Source organism: Myotis nattereri, assembly GCF_964212035.1.
Source record: "Myotis nattereri genome assembly, chromosome: 3".
Lineage (NCBI taxonomy): Eukaryota > Metazoa > Chordata > Mammalia > Chiroptera > Vespertilionidae > Myotis > Myotis nattereri.
In genome coordinates, this window is record NC_138077.1 from 103,738,818 (window position 1) to 103,760,887 (window position 22,070).

At 41.5% G+C, this 22,070-nt stretch overlaps 1 protein-coding gene across 1 annotated transcript in view; it reads left to right on the forward strand.

Moving 5' to 3' along the window:
• Positions 1-22,070, forward strand: part of ERICH6 (glutamate rich 6) — a gene marked incomplete at its 5' end in the record, with an annotated part of 100,546 nt that overhangs the window by 35,377 nt on the left and 43,099 nt on the right. Inside the window, one exon of the mRNA XM_081086022.1 lies at positions 12,332-12,477. Coding sequence (XP_080942148.1) covers positions 12,332-12,477 — 146 coding nt within the window. The remainder of the gene's footprint in view (positions 1-12,331; positions 12,478-22,070) is intronic.

The following is a 22,070-nucleotide window of genomic DNA, read 5'->3' on the forward strand; positions in this document are numbered from 1 at the left end:
CTCCCGGACCACTCCCACCCCCCCCAGCACATGCCCTCACCCCCCTTAGTGTCTGTGCCCATTGCTTATGCTCATATGCATGTATACAAGTCCTTTGGTTGATCTCTTACACACACACACACACACACACACACACACCACCCCTGCCTTCCTCTGAAGTTTGACTGTCTGTTTGATGCTTCTCTGCCTCTGGATCTATTTTTATTCATCAGTTTATGTTGTTTATTATATTCTACAAATGAGTGAGGTCATGTGATATTTATCTTTCTCTGGCTGGCTTATTTCACTTAGAATAATGGTTCATTCATGCTGTTGCCAATGGTAAGAGTGTTTTCTTTTTTAAAGCAGCGTAATATTTCATTGTGTAGATTTAAAACTGTTATTTATTTATTTATTTTGGCTTTCAAACACAGAAAGACAATGTTTAATAAATGGAATCTATTTTTTCTAATACAAAGACTTTCATAACTGAAATATTCAACATTATATTACATATTTATTTGAGGTATAAGTTATATACATAAAATTCACCTGTTTTAAATGTACAATTCAATACTTTTTTTCTTTATTGATTAAGGTATTACATATGTATCCTTATCTCCCGATTGCCCCCCCCCACCCCACTCCCATTCATGCCCTCATCCCCCGCCCCCCGGTGTCTATGTCTATTGGTTATGCTTACATGAATGCATACAAGTCCTTTGGTTGATCTCTCCCCCTTACCCCCACCTTACCCTATCTTCCCACTGAGGTTTGAGCATCTGATCGATGCTTCTTTGTCTCTGGATCTGTTTTTGTTCATCAGTTTATATTGTTCATTATAATCCACAAATGAGTGAGATTATGTGATATTTATCTTTCTCTGACTAACTTATTTCGCTTAGCATAATGCTCTCCAGGACCATCCATGCTATTGCACATGGTAGGAGTTCCTTCCTTTTTATAGCAGTGTAGTATTCCATTGTGTAGATGTACCACAGTTTTTCGATCCACTCATCTGCTGATGGGCACTTAGGGTGTTTCCAAATCTTAGCTATTATAAATTGTGCTGCTATGAACAGATGTATATGTCCTTTCTGATTGGTGTTTCTGATTTCTTGGCATATATTCCTAGAAGTAGGATTACGGGGTCAATTGGAAGTTCCATTTTTAATTTTTTGAGGAAACTCCATACTGTTTTCCACAGTGGCTGCATGAGTCTGCATTTCCATTAGCAGTGCGTGAGTGTTTCTTGTTTTCCACATCCTCACCAGCACTTGTCTTTCGTCAATTTGTTGATGATAGCCATTCTAACAAGTGGGAGATGGTATCTCATTGCCATTTTGATTTGCATCTCTCAGATGATTAGTGACTTTGAGCATATTTTCTTATGTCTCTTGGCCTTCTGTATGTCCACTATCGAAAAGTGTCTATTTAAGTCCTTTGCCCATTTTTTTTTATTGGATTGTTTATCTTCTTTTTGTCAAGATGTATGCATTCCCTAGAAATTTTGAAGTTTAGGCTTTTATCAGAGATAACATTGGCAAATATGTTCTCCCATACAGTGGACTTTCTTATTGTTTTGTTGATGGTTTCTGTTGCTGTGCAGAAGCTTTTTATTTCAATGTAGCCCCATTTGTTTATTTTCTCCTTAGTTCCCATTGCTCTAGAGCAGGGGTGGGCAAACTTTTTGACTCGAGGGCCACAATGGGTTCTTAAACTGGACCAGAGGGCCGGAACAAAAGCATGGATGGAGTGTTTGTGTGAACTAATATAAATTCAAAGTAAGCATCATTACATAAAAAGGTACAGTCTTTTTTTTTTTTTTTTAGTTTTATTCATTTCAAACGGGCCGAATGATGTTTACTTTGAATTTATATTAGTTCACACAAACACTCCATCCATGCTTTTGTTCCGGCCCTCCGGTCCAGTTTAAGAACCCATTGTGGCCCTCAAGTCAAAAAGTTTGCCCACCCCTGGGACAGTGATGGCGAACCTTTTGAGCTCGGTGTGTCAGCATTTTGAAAAACCCTAACTTAACTCTGGTGCCATGTCACATATAGAAATTTTTTGATCTTTGCAACCATAGTAAAACAAAGATTTATATTTTTGATATTTATTTTATATATTTAAATGCCATTTAACAAAGAAAAATCAACCAAAAAAATGAGTTTGCATGTCACCTCTGACATGCATGTCATAGGTTCACCATAACTGCTCTAGGAGCTGTATCGGTATAGATGTTGCTACGACATATGTCTGATATTTGGCTGCATATGTATTCTTCTAAGATTTTTATGGTTTACTGCCTTACGTTTAAGTCCTTTATCCATTTTGAGCTTATTTTTGTGTATGGTGTTAGTTGGTGGTCTAATTTCATTTTTGCATGTATCTGTCCAATTTTCCCAACATCATTTATTGAAGAGACTGTCTTAACTCCATTGTATGCTCTTGCCTCCTTTGTCAAATATTAATCAAGCATAATGGCTTGGGTCAATTTCTGGGTTCTGTATTCAGTTCCATTGGTCTATATTTCTATTCTTGTGCCAGTAGCAGGCAGTTTAGAGAACAGTGGCTCTGTAATATAGCTTGATATCTGGATTGTGATCCCGACAACTTTGTCCTTCTTTCTCAGGATTGCTGCAGCTAATTGAGGTCTTTTTTTATTCCTATGAATTTTTGGAGAGTTTGTTCCAGGTCTGTAAAATATACCATTGGTATCTTAGTTGGGGCTGCGTTGAATCTATAGATTGCTTTGGGTAGTATGGACATTTTAATCATGTTGATTCTACCAATCCATGAACACAGTATATTCTTTTTTATATATATATATTTTTTATTGATTAAGATATTACATATGTGTCCTTGTCCCCACGTTACCCTCTACCCCCCCAGCCCCCCGCTAATGCCCTCAACCCACCCCCCCTCCCCGTTGTCCATGTCCATTGGTTAGGCCTATATGCTTGCATATAAGTCCTTTGGTTGATCCTTCCCCCTTACCCCCACCCTCCCCTACCTTCCCTCAAAGGCCCAACAGTCCAGTCAATGCCTCTCCGTCTCTGGATCAGTCCTTGTTCATCAGTTTATGTTGTTCATTATATTCCACAAATGAGTGAGATCCTGTGGTATTTATCCGCTCTCCAGTTCCATCCATGCTGTGGCAAATGGTAAGAGTTCCTTTTTCTTCTTCCTCTTCTTACAGAATACCTTTCACCATTTCATATAATGCTGGTTTGGTGGCGATGAACTCCTTTAGCTTTTTCTTATCCGTGAAGCTCTTTATCTGACCTTCTATTCTGAATGATAGCTTTGCTGGATAAAGTAATCTTGGTTGCAGGTTCTTGCTATTCATCACTTTGAATATTTCTTGCCACTCTCTTCTGGCCTGCATGGTTTCTGTTGAGAAATCAGCTGACAGTCGGAAGGGTACTCCCTTGTAGGTAACTGATTGTCTTTCTCTTGCTGCTTTTAAGATTCTCTCTTTATCTTTTGCTCTTGGCATTTTAATTATGATGTGTCTTGGTGTGGTCCTCTTTGGATTCCTTTTGTTTGGGATCCTCTGCTCTTCCTGGACTTGTAAGTCCATTTCTTTCACCAGGTAGGGGAAGTTTTCTGTCATTATTTCTTCAAAAAGGTTTTCAATATCTTGCCCTCTCTCTCCTTCTGGTACCCCTATAATTCTGATGTTGGTACGCTTGAAGTTGTCCCAGAGGTTCCTTACACTATCTTCATATTTTTGGAATCTCTTTTCTTTTTTCTTTTTCGGTTGGGTATTTTTTGTTTCTTTGTATTTCAAATCTTTGACTTGATTCTTGGGATCCTCTTGTCTGCTGTTGGATCTCTGTAAATTATTCTTTATTTCAGTCAGTGTATGCTTAATTTCTAGTTGGTCCTTTTGCATGTCCTCCATGGTCTCACTATACTTATTGAGGGATTCATTAAATTTATCGGCGGTTTCCATAAAATTCTTGAAAAACCTTATAAACGTGGCCTTGAACTCTATATCCAGTTGTTTGCTTTTCTCCATTTCTGCCATTTGTGACCTGTTTCTTTGTCTCCGCATTTTGGCTGTTTCCCTGTGTTGATAGAGTGGCCCTGCGCGCCAGGTGTCCTGTAGGGCCCAGTGTCTCAGCCTCCCCAGTTACCTGGGGTGGACACTCTTGGTGCACTCTTGGTGCCTTGGTTGTTGTAGGATCACTGGGAGGAATTGACCTCCAGGCCAACTGGCTATGAGAATCAGCTGTGTCTACAGTGGGAGAACTTCTGTGCTGAAGACACCCTTCTGGGGCAAGACTTGCTTCAGTGGGGCTTTGGTGCTCACTGAGTCTGCATCCTGAGTGTGTCCCTTATGGATCTGAGGAGTTGCAATCTGGATGGTCCCCCTCTGACCACTGAGTACAGTGGCTCCTGGATCTAAGGAGGTGCTAATTCAGCCTCTGCCTGAGGCCACACAGCAGGAGCCACGAAGAGGCTCAGCTGTGAAGCAATGCAAGCTGCTGCGGGGCCTTGGGCCTTCTCTTGGAAGTTCCGGGTCTGCCTGGCTCGGCTGCAGTTAGGTACATTCACATGCAAAAACCTCTGCCGCAGCCTGGGTGGGGCGCAGTCTCAGGGAATCAAAGGGTGGAGAAAGCAGCTATGGCTGATTCTCCACCCGGAGTCGCGCGTCTCAGTGTCCAGTAACGGCTGCAAGCACCTCTGAGGGAAAGCCGCCCTCAAGTTCGCCCGCTGCCCGACAGACCAGCTTCTCCCCGTATGAGTCCTGGGTCCCCAGAGACTTGCCGGAACCAGAGTTCAGAGCAGTTGGGAGCTTGTGATTCAAAAAGACAGCCGCATCCTCAGGTGCCACCCCCTTTCCACGCGCGCGCAAGCTGCCGTACCTCTGCACTTCACCTTCGCAGCTCCTCTGGCTCTCAGCGTGCTTTTCTTTCCTTCTAGTTGTAGAATTTACACTCAGCCAGCCTTCCTGTTGTTCTGGATGATGTCTGCTCTGTCCTTTGCGGTATTTTTCAATTGTTGTGGGAGGCGGCAATTTCCCAGTGTTTATCTATGCCGCCATCTTAGTTTCTCCCCAACACAGTATATTCTTCCATTTGTTAATGTCTTCTTTTATATCTTTTTTAATGTCCTGTAGTTTTCTAAGTAGAGGTCTTTTACCACCTTAGTTAAGTGTATTCCAGGGTATCATAATTTTTTTGTTGGAATGGTAAATGGGATTTTTTCTTTGTTTGTTTCTCTTTCCATGAGTTCATTATTGGTGTATAAAAAGGCTATAAATTTCTCAATGTTAATTTTGTATCATGCTACAATGCCAAATTCATATATTAAATCTAGTAGTTTTTTTTTTTTATGGAGTCTTTGGGGGTTTTCTATGTATAATATCATGTCATCTGCAAATAATGAGAGTTTTACTTCTTCTTTTCCAATGTGGGTGCATTTTATTTCTTCTTCTTGTCTGATTGCTATGGCTAGCACTTCCAGTACTATGTCAAACAGGAATGGTGAAAGTGGGCATCCCTGTCTTGTTCCCATTCTTAGGGGAAATGGTTTTAATTTTTGCCCATTGAGTATGATGTTGGCTGTAGGTTGGTCATATAAGGCTTTTATTATGTTGAGGTATGATCCCTCTATTCCCACTTTGCTGAGAGTTTTTATCATAAAGGGTATTAGATTATGTCAAATGCTTTTTCTGCATCAATTGATGTGATTATGTGATTTTTATCTCTAATTTTTTATGTGATGTATCACGTTTATTGATTTATAGGTATTGTATCAGCCTTGCATCCATGGAATAAATCCCACTTGGTCATGGTATATGATCTTTCTAATGTAATGCTGGATCTGGTTTGCTAGGATTTTAGCATCTATGTTCATCAGAGATATTGGCCTGTAATTCTCTTTCTTTGTAGTGTCTTTATCTGGTTTTGTGATTAGGGTATTTATTACTGCCTTCATAGAAAGAGCTTGGAAGTCTTCCTTTCTTTTGAATTTTCTGGACTAGTCTGAGGAGGATAGGTTTCAGTTCTTCTTTGAATATTTGGTAAAACTCCCCTGTGAAGCCCTTTGGCCCAGGGCTTTTGTTCACTGAACATTTTTTGATGACTGATTCAACTTCCTACATAGTTATCGACCTATTCAGATTTTTTTATTCTTCCTGATTGAGTTTTCGAGGTAATATTTTTCTAGGAATATGTCCATTTCTTCTAGGTTGACCAGTTTGTTGGAATAGAGTTGTTCATATTATTTTTGTTTAAAATCCTTTGTATTTCTGTGGGATCTGTTGTTATTTTGCCTCTTTCATTTCTGATTTTGTTTATTTGGATCCTCTCTCTTTACTTCTTGGTGAGACTCACTAGAGATTCATCAATCTTGTTTATATTTTCAAAGAAGCATCTCTTGGTTTCATTGATCTTTTGTATTGTTGTGTGTTTTTTTTTTGTTTTGGGGCTTTTTGTTTGTTTGTTTGTTTTTGGTCTCTATGTCATTTATTTCCACTCTGATCTTTATTTCCTTCCTTCTGCTCACTCTGGGCTTTTCTTGTTGCTCTTTCTTATTCTTTAAGTTGTAGAGTTAGATAATTTATTACCAGTTTTTCTTGTTTTTTGAGGTAGGCCAGTAATGCTATGAACTTCCCTTTTGGGACTGCTTTCATTATGTTCCATATTTTGGATAGTTTTGTTTTCATTGTCATTTGTTTCCAGGCTGTTTTTTTTTATTTCTTCTTTGATCTCTTTGGTAATGCAATCATTGTTTAATAGCATGATATTTAGCCTCCAAGTGTTTGAATTTTTTTATTGTTTTTATTATAGTTTATTTCTAATATTATGCCATTGAGATCTGATAAGATGCTTGATATGATTTCTATCTCCTTGAATTTGAAGAGAATTTGCCTGTGTCCCAATATGTGGTCTATTTTTGAAAATGTCCCATGTGCACTTGAGAAGAATGCATATTCTGTAGCTTCAGGGTGAAATGTTCTGAAGATGTCGGTTTAGTCCATCTGATCTAGTGAGTCATTTAGGATTGCTGTTTCTTTGCTGATTTTTTGTCTAGAGGATTTATCCAGTGATGTCAACAGGGTATTAAATTCCCCTACTATGACTGTATTGCTGTTGATCTCTCCCTTGATATCTTCCAGAAGTTTTTTTTTTTTTTTAATGTATTTGGGTGCTCCTGCATTGGGTGCATATATGTTTACCAGAGATATATCCTCTTGTTGTATTGATCCCTTTAGTATTATGAAGTAGCCTTCCTTATCTCTTGTTATGGCCTTAACGTTGAATTCTATTTTGTCAGATATAAGTATTGCTACCCCAGCTTCTTTTTCATGTCCATTCGCCTGAAAAAATGTTTTCCATCCCTTCACTAACTGTGTGAGTTCTTTGTTCTGAGGTAGGTCTCTTATAGACAGCATATATATGGGTCATGTTTTCTTATCCATTCAGCTACCCTATGTCTATTGATTGGACCATTTAATCTATTTACATTTAAGGTTATTATTGATAGATACTTGTTTGTTGCCATTTTTATTCTTTATGCCTGTGTTCCTTCTTCCCTTCCTATTTCTTCTTTTTACAGCAGTCCCTTTAGCATTTCTTGCATTTCTGGCTTGGTGGTAATAAACTCCCTTAGCCTTGTTTTGTCTATGAATCTCCTTATTTCACCTTCAGTTTTGAATGATAGCCTTGCTGGGTATAGTATTCTTGAATTCAGTCCCTTGCTTTGCATCACTTTATATATTTTATTCCATTCCCTTTTGGCCTGAAGTGTTTCTGTTGAGAAATCAGTTGATAGTCTAATGGGAGATCCCTTATAAATAACTTTCTGTCTCTCTCTGGCAGCCTTTAAGATTCGCTCTTTGTCATTTACGTTTGCCATTGTAAGTACTATGTGTCTTGGTGTGGGTCTTTTGGTGTTCATTTTGTTTGGGACTTATTGTGATTGTGTACCTTTTTTCTTCCCCAAATCAGGGAAGTTTCTTTGTTGTTTTTTTTAAATATATTTTATTGATTTCTTACAGAGAGGATGGGAGAGGGATAGACAGTTAGAAACATCAATGATAGGGAAACATTGATCAGCTGCCTCCTGCACACTCCCTACTTGGTATGTGTCTGCAACCAAGGTACATGCCCTTGACCAGAATCGAACCTGGGACCCTTGAGTCTGCAGGCCGATGCTCTATCCATTGAGCCAAACTGGTTAGGGTTCAGGGAAATTTTTTGTCATTATTTCTTCAAATACGTTTTCTAATCCTTGCTCCTCCTCTTGTACTGCTGGTACCCCTTTTATATGTATGTTACTTAGTTTCATGTTGTCCCAAAGCTTTCTTACGCTCTCCTCCTGCTTTCTAATGTTTTTCTCCAATTGCTGTTCAGATTGGGTGTGTTTTGTTGCCCTATCTTTTAACTCACAAATTCGGTCTTCTGTTTCTTCTATCTATTGTTGAAACCTCCATCATGTTTTTTATTGTAACTATATCAGTTTTGATTTCCTCCTGATTCTTACATAAGTTGTTGATCCTTTCATCCTTCCGGTTTATGAACTATGACCCTTACTCTGAATTCTTTTTCTGACATATTGCATGCCTCTGTTTCATTTCTTTTTCTGGCAAGTCCTTTTTTTCCCTAGGGGGTTGTTTCTTTGCCTCCCCATTTTTGCTGTCTCTTTTTGGCCCTGGGAACCCTGCTTTGTTTTTGTGGGGTTTTTTTAAGATTCTTAATTAAATCTTTATTGTTCAGATTATTACATTTGTTCCTCTTTTCCCCCCCCATAACTCTCCTCCTCCCAGTTCCCGCCCCACCCTCCGCCCTCACTCCCCACCCACTGTCCTCATCCATAGGTGCACGATTTTTGTCCAGTCTCTTCCCGCATCTCCCACACCACTTCTCCGCCCCCCCACCCCCCGCAAGAATAGTCAGTCCATTCCCTTTCTATGTCCCTGATTCTATTATGATCACCAGATTATTTATTCACTTGGTTCTTAGATTCACTTGTTGATAGATGCATGTTTGTTCTTCATAATTTGTATCTTTACCTTTTTCTTCTTCCTCCTCTTCTTAAAGGATACCTTTCAGCATTTCATATAATACTGGTGTGGTGGTGATGAACTCCTTTAGCTTTTCCTTATCTGTGAAGCTCTTTATCTGACCTTCAGTTCTGAATGATAGCTTTGCTGGATAAAGTAATCTTGGTTGTAGGTTCTTGTTATTCATCACTTTGAATATTTCTTGCCATTCCCTTCTGGCCTGCAAAGTTTCTGTTGAGAAATCAGCTGACAGTCGTATGGGTACTCCTGTGTAGGTAACTGACTTTCTTTCTCTTGCTGCTCTTAGGAGTCTCTCTTTTTCTTTTGCTCTTGGCATTTTAATGATGATGTGTCTTGGTGTGGTCCTCTTTGGATTCCTTTTGTTTGGGGTTCTCTGTGCTTCCTGGACTTGTAAGTCTATTTCTTTCACCAGGTGGGGGAAGTTTTCTGTCATTCTTTCTTCAAATAGGTTTTCAATATCTTGCTCTCTCTCATCTTCTGGCACCCCTATAATTCTGATGTTGGTACGCTTGAAGCTGTCCAAGAGACTCCTTACACTATATTCGTATTTTCGGATTTTTTCATTTTGCTTTTCCAGTTGGGTGTTTTTAGCTTCTTCGCATTCCAAATCTTTGCCTTGATTCTTGCACTCCTCTGGTCTGCTGTTGGGAGTCTGTATAATATTCGTTATTTCAGTCCGTGTATGTTTAATTTCTAGTTGGTTCTTTATCTTAACATCGAGGGTCTCATTAGATTTGTTGAGGATCTCATTAAGTTTATCAGCGGCTTCTAGACAGCTCTTGAGAGACCTTAAAAGTGTGGTTCTGAACTCAATATCCTCCATTGACAGTTTTGTCCTGTTTCTTTGTCTCCCCTTTTTTTATGCTTTCTTGGTGCCCCCCCTAGTGGTCTTTGTGTGCAGTCTTCCTGTAGTTAAGCCTTGATTTTTGTAGTTAATACAAGGGGTATTTGACCTCCAGGCCAGCTGGCTGTGAGAATCAGCTGTGTCTGCAGTGGGAAAACTTCTGTCCTCTAGGGAGGTGCTAATCTAGCCTTTGCCTGAGGCTATCTGGCAAATGGCTCTGTGCTGGGCTTGGACGGGGCGGGTGGGTCGCTCGGGCTCAGGATCAACAGGGTGGGCTGGAGAGAGCAGTTACGGCGGCTCTCAGTTCCGTCCCTAGGGGCTCTGCCTCACAGAGTCCCAGCAACCGCTGCAAACCTCAGAGAGAAAGCTGCCTTCGAGTTCCGACTGAAGCCAGACAGTCCCGCTTCTCCCATTTGAGTCTGGGTCCCTAGAGACTTGCCTGGATCTGGAGCTCAGAATCTGAGACTCCCTCCCGATTGAAAGCACCAACCGCGCCCTCCGCTGCCAGCCCGCTCTGCGCGCACTCTGTACCTGAGTATTTCACTTCAGCACTGCGCCTCCTCTGAGTCTGGGTATGATATTCTCTTTCCTCCTAGTTGTAGTATTTCCACTCAGCCAGCCTTCCTGTGGTTCTGGATGATGTCCGTTCCGTCTTTTAGGTGTGTTTTGATTTGATTGTTCAAGGCAGCAATCTCCGGCATTAACCTATGCCGCCATCTCGGGTCCTAGGAATTCTGCTTTGGATTTGAGAGGTTAAAGATCTTATTAGGGCAATGGTCCAGAAATCGTTAACCCAGAGGCTGGGTCTGCCTTGAATTTCACACCTTTATTGTCTCTGCTCTGAGTTGTATTCCCTTCTCCCACGGGTCTGGTTCCTCAGTTGTCTGCTTTGGGTTTTTTTTTTAAATCCTCACCTGAGGATATTTTTCCATTGATCTTTAGAGAACAGAAGAGAGAGGGAAAGACAGAGAGAAATACTGATGTGAGAGAAACACATCTATTTGTTTCCTCCTGCACGAGCTCCAGCCAGGGCCCAGGCCAGGGAGGAGCTTGCAACTGAGGTATGTGCCCTTTACTGGAATCAAACCCAGGACCCTTTGGTCCATAGGCTGACACCCTATCCAATGATCCAAACTGGCTAGGGCTCAGTTGTCTGCTTTAGATGCTTGGGGTAGTGGGAGCATGTGCACAGTTCCTCTGATGTGCAACTCCCTGTGAAGACCTAGAGCTTTCTGGCATGCAATTTGCTGTGTGGCTCCAGCACCCATGGCGTGGTGGCATCCTAGGTCCCTCAGGTGGCACACTTGCAGCGCTGTCCTGTGGCTCCTGAGTAGGCACACTGGCTTGCTCCAAGTTGCTTCTGCAGTGCTTTCCTATGGCTCAGAGTGAGGCATGTGCTTGGTTGCTCCAGGTAGTCCCTGCATAACTGTCCCAGGGACTGGGGGGAAATCGGTATGGGCTCCTCTGGGTCACACAGTCTGAGCTCCTGTATGGTCTGAGTGGGGTGCATGCTAGGTTGCTCCAGTTCACCCCTCCTCAGTGTAGAAGGAGGTTGGGTTGCCCTGGGTTGCTCAGTCCATTCTCCCCTGTCACCCAGGGCGAGATGTGCATTGGGTTGCTCTGGATGTCCCTGGAAGGACTGGTTGGAGTGGGGGCAGATTTCTCTGGGTCGGAGAGACATAACTCCCCTGTGGTCTGGACTGGGTCATGCTCTGTGTTCCTCCGGGTCACCCCAACAGCAGGTCCCGGGGCTGGGGGTGGAGCGGGTGCCAGGTGGCTATGGTTCAGGCTAGCGGCATGATTCTGGGGTCTAGGGAAGGGGTGAGACATAGGATTCCCTCTGGCTTGCACTCACTGCAGGATCTTGAAGCCAGATCCTAGGATACTCAGTCCCAGGAAGCTGGTGAGGAGGCCTGGTGTGGGAGCTCACTCTGACAGCCCGCACTCCCTGCAGAGATTTGGGGAACTGCCAGGAGGTACTGCACCATTTACTGCCTGGGCACAGTGGTGGTTCCACATGGGTCATGGCTGGCAAGTGGTGTTCTTTAGTCATCCTCTCCCCTTCCTTATTGAAAACTGTCTACTCAGCTGTGTCTAATTTGTTAATTCAGGGTGGATATTCTATGATTTAATTGCTTTCCTGGCCTGTCCCTAGGAGGAGGTGCAGGACACTGCTGCCTGTTCGGCCACCATTTTTGCTTCCAGATCAAGGTGCTGGATCCCAAAGCAATTCTCATTTTTCTTTTTTTAACAAAGGAATAAATGGTCTCATTTTTTTTTTTAACAAAGGAAGGTTCCTCACTTTAATTTATTTAAGGTTCTCATTTTTATTCCATTAAAATATGCCTGATGAAGCAATGCATTTGCAATAGTTTAAAATTCATTTTAGTATACAGGTTTTGGAAAATTTAAAACATATATGTACTTCATGTGATTCTTTTTCTTTTTTATTCTTTTCCTTTTAGAGCCAAAGCACTGTAAAACAATTTCTTATCAACTTTCTGTGGATATTCCAGAAAAAAAGATAGTTGATGACAAACTATTTGATTTTGAACTAGATAAAAGAAACATGTCCATCACTAGTTGTGATTCTAGGACAGCATGTGGAAAGGTAATTAGCTTGTAATTTTTTCTTGCTACTCTTTAAAAAATAGTTTTACCTAAAAGTATAAAAGCTATCATGATGAATATGGCAGCTTATGTACATGGCACATTTAATTATGTGTCAAAAAGAATTGGTATAGCCTGGCTGGCATGGCTCAATGGTTGAGCATCAATCTATGAAATAGAAGGTGATGATTTGATTCCTGGTCAGGGTACATGCCCATGTTTTGGGCTGGATCCCCAGTGGGTGTATGCAGGAGGCAGCTGATCAATAATTCTCTCTCATCATTGACATTTCTATCTCTCTCTCGCTCTCCCTTCCCCTCTCAATAAAAAAAAATGTATTTTTGTAAAAAAGTAATTGGTATAGCCTTGACATTTTAACTTCTACTAGACTTTACAACAATACTTTATATATGTTTTATGGGGGACTAGTTTGGTTGAAACCTTTTTACTTTAAAATGTAAATGTAAATTGTACATTAAGGAACATTTGGAACCCTTTGAAGACTAAATAGAAAGGGGAAAAGACACTAAAACTCTCAACCACTTCCAAAAGAGATCATTAATATTTCAATATTTTCTAGACCTGCAATAGCCTATATTGCATACTATTACATACAGCTAAATTTAAAATAATTAAAATTAAATAGAATTTAAGCTGTTATTCTCTTTTGTTACTGTTGTTAATCCTCACCTGAGGATATTTTTTCCATTGATTTTTTTAGAGAGAATGGAAAATAGAGGAGAGACAGAGAGAGAGAGGAACATTGATGTAAGAGAGATACATTGATTGGTTGCCTCCTATAGGTGCTCCCTGGACCCTTCAGTCTGTAGGCTGACGCTGTAACCACTGAGCATCCAGCCAGGGCTAAACTGTAGTTCTTTAGTTATACTAGCCACATGTCAAGTATTAAATAGCTGTGTGTAACTAATTGCTACCAAATTGCAGGGCAGATATAGAACATTTTTATGGTCACCAAAAGTTCTGTTAGACAATACCCATTGTGGACAATTTTATGCATTGGTGTTTGTTAACATACTTATAATTATATTATACTAGAGGCCCAGTGCACAATTTCGTGCATGGGTGGGGTCCCTCAGCCTGGCTGGTGATCAGAGCCGATTGGGGCCATCTCACCCAGTCCTGATAGGGGCCAATAGGGGCTGGCCAGCTAAGAGGAGGGACTGTGGGAGGTTGGCTGGCCACAGTAGGATGGCTGTGGGAGCACACTGACCACCAGGGGCAGCTCCTGCATTGAGTGTCTGCCCCCCTGGTGGTCACTGCACGTTATAGTGACCAGTCAACTGGTCATTCGGTCACTTAGGCTTTTATATAGAGAGATATGTAATTTTTACCTCCTTTTAAACTCAATTATAAAAAATATTTACCATGATATTGTGTGACTTATATTAACATTATTTTTTAATATCTATGTGCTTTTTCATATAATTTATCTAAACATTCCCCTCGCATTGGACATACAGATTATCAACAGTTTTTTGTTATACAAAATAACATTGCTTTGAATATCTTTGTGTATACGTTTATTTATTTTTTTAATATATTTTATTGATTTTTTTTAACAGAGAGGAAGGGAGAGGGATAGAGAGTTAGAAACATCGATGAGAGAGAAACATTGATCAGCTGCCTCCTGCACACTCCCTACTGGGGATGTGCCCACAACCAAGGTACATGCCCTTGACCAGAATCGAACCTGGGACCCTTGAATCCACAGGCTGATGCTCTATCCACTGGGCCAAACTGGTTAGGGCTACATTTGTTTCTTATGTAAGTATAATTCCTAAGAATAGATTCCTAGAAATTAAATTATGAGATGAGGTTTGTTTCTCTTGGGTGACATAGAATTGAAGGGGTGGCAGTGAACTGAAGTAGCTGACAAAATCAAATACAAAAACTATCTGGAGGAATATTACTCATCCAGCCATCAAATTACTCCTATAAATTATCTTTCAAGTTTAATTACAAGCACACATGTGAAAGAAACAAGGACACTAGAAAACAACACCACAATAAAAAAAATCCAGACCAGAAACCAAGATGGCGGCATAGGTAAACACAGGAAATTGCTGCCTCACACAATCACTTCAAAAATACAACTAAAAGACAAAACGGACATCATCCAGAACCACAGGAAGGCTGGCTGAGTGGAAATTTTACAACCAGAAGGAAAGAGAAAAGCACACTGAGACTCAGAGGAGGTGCGGAAGCAAAGTGCAGAGGTACGGAGCCGCATGTGGAAAGGGCTGGCAACTGAGGACACTGTTGTCTTTTTCAATTGGGAGGGAGTCTCAAGCTCCTGACTGCTCTGAACTCCAGTTCCGGGCGAGTCTCTGGGGACCCAGATTCATAAGGGGGGAAACAGGACTGTCTGGCAGTGGGTGGAACTCGAGGGCGGCTTTCTCTCAAAGGTACTTGCAGTGATTACCGGGACACTGAGATGCGGGGCCTCTTAGGGTAGGACTGAGGAGCAGCCATAGCTGCTTGCTCTGCCCTGTTGATCCCCTAAGACCCCACCCCACCCAAGCTGTGGCAGAGGCTTTTGCATATGAAAGGCCTGGCCCTTTGCAATCTGAAAATTACCTAACAAACTGCAGCTGGGTCAGAGAGACCCAGAACTTCCAAAAGAAGGCCCAAGGCCCCACAGCAGCTTGCATTGCTTCACAGCTGGGCCTCATCTGGGCACCTCCAAACCCCAAACAAAGAAGATGAATCTGCAGATCTCTCTATTGCTCCTGCTGGGTAGCCTCAGTCAGAGGCTAAATTAGCACCTCCTTAGAGATGCAAGAGCCAGTGTACCGAGTGGTCAGAGTGGGACCATCCAGATTACAACTCCTCAGATCCATAAGGGACACACTCAGGGGGCAGACTCAGTGAGCACTGAAGCCCCATTGAAGCAAGTCTTGCCCCAGAAGGATGTCTCCAGCACAGAAGTTCTCCCACTGTAGACACAGCTTGATTCTCACAGCCAATTGGCCTGGAGGTCAATTCCTTCCAGTGATACCTACAACAATCAAGGCTTAACTACAAGACTTTGCACAAAGCCCACAAATGGGTGCACCAAGTGTGTCCACCTCAGGTAATTGGGGAGGCTGAACCACTGGGCCCTATAGGACACCTAGCACACAAAGCCACTCTATCAACACAGGGAAGCATAAAAAAATGCGGAGACAAAAAACAGGTCACAAATGACAGAAATGGAGGAAAGCAAACTACTGGCTATAGAGTTCAAAACCACATTTATAAGGTTTTTCAAGAATTTTCTAGAAACCACCAATAAATTCAGTGAGAACCCTCAAGCAATCTAGTGAGACCCTTGAGGTTTTGAAAAAGGACCAACTAGAAATTAATATACACTGACTGAAATAAAGAATATTATACAGAGTTCCAACAGCAGACTAGAGGATCCCAAGAATCAAGTCAAAGATTTGAAATACGAAGAAGCAAAAAACACCCAACTGGAAAAACAGAAAAAAGAATCCAAAAATATGAACATAGTGTAAGGAGCCTCTGGGGCAACTTCAAGCATACCAGCATCCGAATTATAGGGGTGCCAGAAGAAGAGAGAGAGAGCAAGATATTGAAAACCTATTTGAAGAAAGAATGACAGAAAACTTCCCCTACCTGATCAAAGAAATAGACTTACAAGTCCAGGAAGCACAGAGAACACCAAACAAAAGGAATCCGAAGAGGACCACACCAAGACACATCATCATTAAAATGCCAAGAGTAAAAGACGAAGAGAGAATCTTAAAAGCAGCAAGAGAAAAACAGTTTGTTACCTACAAGGGAGTACCCATAGGACTGTCAGCTGATTTCTCAACAGGAACTTTGCAGGCCAGAAGGGAGTGGCAAGAAATATTCAAAGTGATGAATGCCAAGAACCTACAACCAAGATTACTTTACCCAGCAAAGCTATCATTCAGAACTGAAGGTCAGATAAAGAGCTTCACAGATAAGGAAAAGCTAAAGGAGTTTATCACCACCACACCAGTATTATATGAAATGCTGAAAGGTATCCTTTAAGAATAGAAAGAAGGAAAAGGTAAAGATACAAATTATGAACAACAAATAAACATCTATCAACAAGTGAATCTAAAAATCAAGTGAATAAATAATCTGATGACCAGAATAAAGTGGTGAATATAATAGAATCAGGGTCATAGAAAGGGAGTGGACTGACTATTCTCAGGGAAGAAAGGGTTGTGGGGGTGCAGGAAGAGACTAGACAAAAATTGTATACCTATGGATGAGGACAGTAGGGGAGGGGGAGTAAGGGCAGAGGGTGGGGTGGGAACCAGGCGGAGGGGAGCTATGGGGGGGAAAAAGAGGAACAACTGTAATAATCTGAACAATAAAGATTTAATTTTTTAAAAAATCCAGAGAAATAATATCTAATAAGAAAAGGCCTGCAAAGACTTTGGAAATTGAAATAATCTATGATTATAAAAATAAAAGATTGACTTCAAGATATTTGAAGGGAACAGAATACTATAAAGTGACATAACAAGTTTGAAAAGAAAAAATAAACTTACAGAGATGAAAACAAAACAACTGAAATTGAAAACTTAAAAGAGAGTTAAAGATAATAACAAAATTCATCATGGGGACAAAAAAAGTAAGGAAAACAGAAGAGAGTGTACGATGTGAAAATAAAATGAGGGGCCTAAAATGTATTTATTCAAAATCCCAGAAGGAGAGGAGAAAGATAATCAGGCAGAGGTAGTATTTGAAAAGATAATAGGCAATCTTTTCAGAACTGATAAAAGAGACTGACCCACAGAATTAAGAAACCAAATAAATCCCAAGCAAGGTGATTTTTTTTTTTGTAAATACTACACACTTTGCAGTGACAAATACATAGCTCAACTTTCAGACTTTGATAAATTTAAGTTTGCTTGATGAAATGTCTAGAGTTGCCAGACATTTAAAAAACAACAAAAGCAGAGAGTATAACCTCCCAGCTAGTAGAGGTTGAACAAAAAATAGAACAATTTATTTGAAATACCCCAAAAAACAAGAAAGAATAAGAGAAGAAAAAAGCAGGTGGAAAACATCAAGGAATGTCAGCAATTATATTATATGTAAATAGACTAAATATCCCAGTTAATAGACAAAGACTGCCAATCTATATAATAAAAGCCTAATATCTTAATTGACTGAACAATGGAAGGAACTGCAGAATGACTGGTTGCTATGATGTGCACTGATCACCAGGGGGCAAATGCTCAACGGAGGAGCTGCCCCCAGCCTGCAGGCCCCAGGCCAGCCAAGGCAGGTGTGAGCAGTGGCCCCAAAAATGGTGCCAGGCTGATCAAGGTGGGTGCCAGCAGGGGCCCCCCAATCATCCTGCCAGTCACCCCACAGATCGGCCCTGATTGCCAGCCAGGCCTAGGGACCCTATCTGTGCACAAATTTCGTGCACTGGGCCTCTAGTTAAAAAATAAAAAGTCAACCATATACTGTTTATAAAAGACACATTTAAAATATATGAATACAGCCCAGCTGGTGTGGCTCAGTGGTTGAGCAACAACCTATGAACCAGGAGGTCACTGTTCGTTTTCTAGTCAGAGCACATGCTCGGGTTGCAGACTCAGTCCCCAGTAGGGGGCATGTAGGAGGCAGTTGATCAATAATTCTCTCTCATTATTGATGTTTCTATCTCTCTCCCTCTCCCTTCCTCTCTGAAATCAGTAAAAAATATATTTAACATATAAGGATAGAAAAAGATTAAATATAAATAAGTAAAATTAATATATTGTGAAAATACTAATGAGCATTACTAGAGATAAAGAGGATCACTTAAGAATCATAATAATTTTAATCTACCATGAAGATATAACATTACAAAATATTTTCCCATATTAATATAGTTTCAAAATATATAAAAGAAAATTTCATAGAAATAAAAATATTTTAATTCATAATCTAATGGGATGCTTTAACCTATTACTCACATAATTGAGAGGACTATTAGACTAAAAAGGAGCAATAATACAGTAGAATATTTGAACATCCCATTTAACAAATTTGTTCATGGAATGGAAGATTAAATAGTTTAAATATGGCATTCTTCCCAAATTTCAAATTCTAACAGGATGGTATATTTGCATATGTGGGGGGAAAAGCAGTATTGGCAAGTTGATTCTAATATTTACATGGAAATATAAATAATCTAGAATAGGCAAGACATTCTTTTTTTTTTTTTTTAAGGTGATGGATTTTTTAAAAAATATATTTTATTGATGTTTTACAGAGAGGAAGGGAGATAGAGAGTTAGAAACATCGAAGAGAGAGAAACATCGATCAGCTGCCTCCTGCACATCTCCTACTGGGGATGTGCCCGCAACCAAGGTACATGCCCTTGACCGGAATCGAACCTGGGACCTTTCAGTCCACAGGCCGATGCTCTATCCACTGAGCCAAACCGGTTTCGGTGGCAAGACATTCTTGAGAAGAATGCTGGGAAGTATGGAAACATAGTCTACCAGATAATTAAGACCTATTCTATATACTAAAAGGCTAATATAAAAATCAACCAAAAGGTGGAATGACTGGTCACTATCACATGCACTGACCACCACAGCAGCGGTGACAGGACCCTTGCCAGGCTGGGAGGTACAATGGAGGTAACCGGAGCCTCTCCCGCCTCCGCAGCAGCGCTAAGGAGTGGCAAGCCAAGTGATAAGGAGCAAGCAGGCAGGCAGTTAGGAGTGAGGGGTCCTGGATTGCTAGAGAGTGCAGGCCAGGCTGAGGAACATGCCCCTGCCCCCTGTGCACAAATTTCATGCATTGGGCCTCTAGTTATAAAATATAGTGATCAAGACAGTGTAATGTTATGGCAAGATAAACAAAGAATAAATAGTCCAGAACAGACTCACACATACATAAATGTCTGATTTATAACAGCAGTGGTACTGCTTAATAATGGAGATAGGAAAGTTTTTAAAACAGCACTGGGACAGTCAGGTATCCATAGTTTTTTAGTGAAATTGGAACCACAACCTCACATCAGATGTAAAAATCAATTCCAAGTGGATTAAAGACCTAAATGTGAAATTCAAAACTGCAAAGATTTTCTTTATATAGGAGAATAGTTACATTACCTTATATTAGGGAAAGATTTACTAAAAATCTATAAAAGATTTTAAAAAATATATTTCATTGATTTTTTTACAAAGAGGAAGGGAGAGGGATAGAGAGTTAGAAACACTGATGAGAGAGAAACATCAACTAGCTGCCTCCTGCACACCCCCTACTGGGGATGTGCCTGCAACCAAGGTACATGCCCTTGAGTGGAACCAAACCCAGGACCCTTTAGTCCCCAGGCCGATGCCCTATCCACTGAGCCAAACAGGTCAGGGCTCCATAAAAGATTTAATAAATTAAAATTAAAGGTGTGGCCCTGGCCAGTATAGCTCAGTTGGTTGGGCATTGTCCCTTGCACTGAAAAGTTGTTGGTTGGATTCCTGGCCAGGGCACAGGCCAGGGTTGTGGGCTCCATACCCAGTGAGGGGCATGTAGGAAGCAGCCAACCAATTTTTTGCTCTCACATAAGAGTTTCTCTCTCTCTCTCTCTCTCTCTCTCTCTCTCTCTCTCTCTCTCTCTCTCAAAATCTTATTAATGAGAACCAAGATGGCAGCATAAGGTATACACCAGTATGTGCTGCCCTGGACAACCACACTAAAACTACAACTAAAAGACAAGACAAAACGGCTATCATCCAGAACCATGGGAAAGCTGGCTGAGTGGAATTTCTACAACTAGAAGGAAAGAAAAAAAGTGAATTGAGACTGGGTAGGAGGTGCGGAGGCACCAAGAGCAGAGGTATGGGGGCAAGTGAAACAGGCTGGCAACTGGGTGCACTGTTTTTTTCAATCGGAAGGGAGATACAACCTCCTGACTGCTCTGAACTCCAGTTTCCGGCGAGACTCTGGGGACCCAGACTCCTACAGGGAGAAACTGGACTGTCTGGCATTGGGTCAGAAATCGAGGGTGGCTTTCTCACAGAGCTGCTCCCAGGGATCATTGATATTCTGGGGGCACAGGACTCGGGGACGCAGAGACCCGGAGACCAGGAGACACGGAGACAGCTGACTAATAGCCATCACTGTTTGCTCCGCCCTGGAGATTCCCTGAGACCCTGCCTCACCCAATTTACAACCCCACCCAAGCTGTGCCCAGCAGCTTTTGCATATGAATCGGCTGTCCTTTCACAGCCTAACCTAACAACCAGCAGCTGGGTCAGAGAGCTCCCAAACTTCCAAACCCCAAACAAAGAGGAGAAATCTGCAGATGTAGCTGTAGCTCCTGCTGGATGGACTCATGCAGTGGCTGAATTTGAACCTCCTTGGAGATCCAGGAGCCAGTTTACCCAGTGGTCAGATACCAGATTACAACTCCTCAGATCCATAAGGGACACAGGGGGCAGACTCAATGAGCACCAAAGCCCCACTGAAGCAAGTCTTGCCCCATAAGGGTGTCTTCAGCACAGTTCTCCCACTGTAGACACAGCTAATTCTCATAGCCAATTGGCCTGGAGGTCAATTGCTCCCAGTGATACCTACAACAATCAGGGCTTAACTACAAAAAGGCTGTGCACAAAGCCCACAAAGGGGTGCACCAAGAGTGTTCACCTCAAGTAATTGGGAAGGCTGAGCCACTGGGCCCTATAGGACACCTAGCACAAAAAGCCACTCTATCAACACAGGGAGGTATAAAAAAAATGCAGAGACAAAGAAACAGGACACAAATGACAGAAATGGAGGAAAGCAAAATTTTGGATATAGAGTTCAAAACCACACTTTTAAGGTTTTTCAAGAACTTTCTAGAAACCACCAATAAATTTAGTAAGACCCTCAAAAAGTCTAGGAGACCGCCGATAAATGTAGTGAGACCCTCAAAAAATCTAATGAGACCCTCGAGGTTATGAAAAAGGACCAACTAGAAATTAAGCATACACTGACTGAAATAAAGGATATTATGCAGAGTTCCAACAGCAGACTAGAGGATCCCAAGAATCAAGTCAAAGATTTGAAATACGAAGAAGCAAAAAACACCCAACCAGAAAAGCAAAATGAAAAAAGAATCCAAAAATACGAAGATAGTGTAAGGAGCCTCTGGGACAGCTTCAAGTGTACCAACATCCGAATTATAGGGGTGCCAGAAGAAGCGAGAGAGCAAGATATTGAAAACCTATTTGAAGAAAGAATGACAGAAAACTTCCCCTACCTGGTCAAAGAAATAGACTTACAGCAGGAGGAGACAAGATGGCGGCGATATAGGCAGACGCGTCCCAGGTCCTGTCCCGGAGCAAATGGAGAGAGCAGCTGAAACTAATAGCATCCACCCTGAATTGGCGAAATTGCTCAGCTGGTGAGACAGTTTGCAGCCGGGAAGAGCAGAACTCCCCTGGAAAGCAGATCAAAGCTACAGCAACCTCCAGAGCACCACACCCTCTGCTGAGGAACAGCAGCTGTATGTGAAGCCTCGCCCCACCAGCCAGAAGAGCCACATCAGCTGTGAACAGCACACACCAGAGGAGCTGCTGCCAACTGAAGAGCAGCTGCTACCGCAAC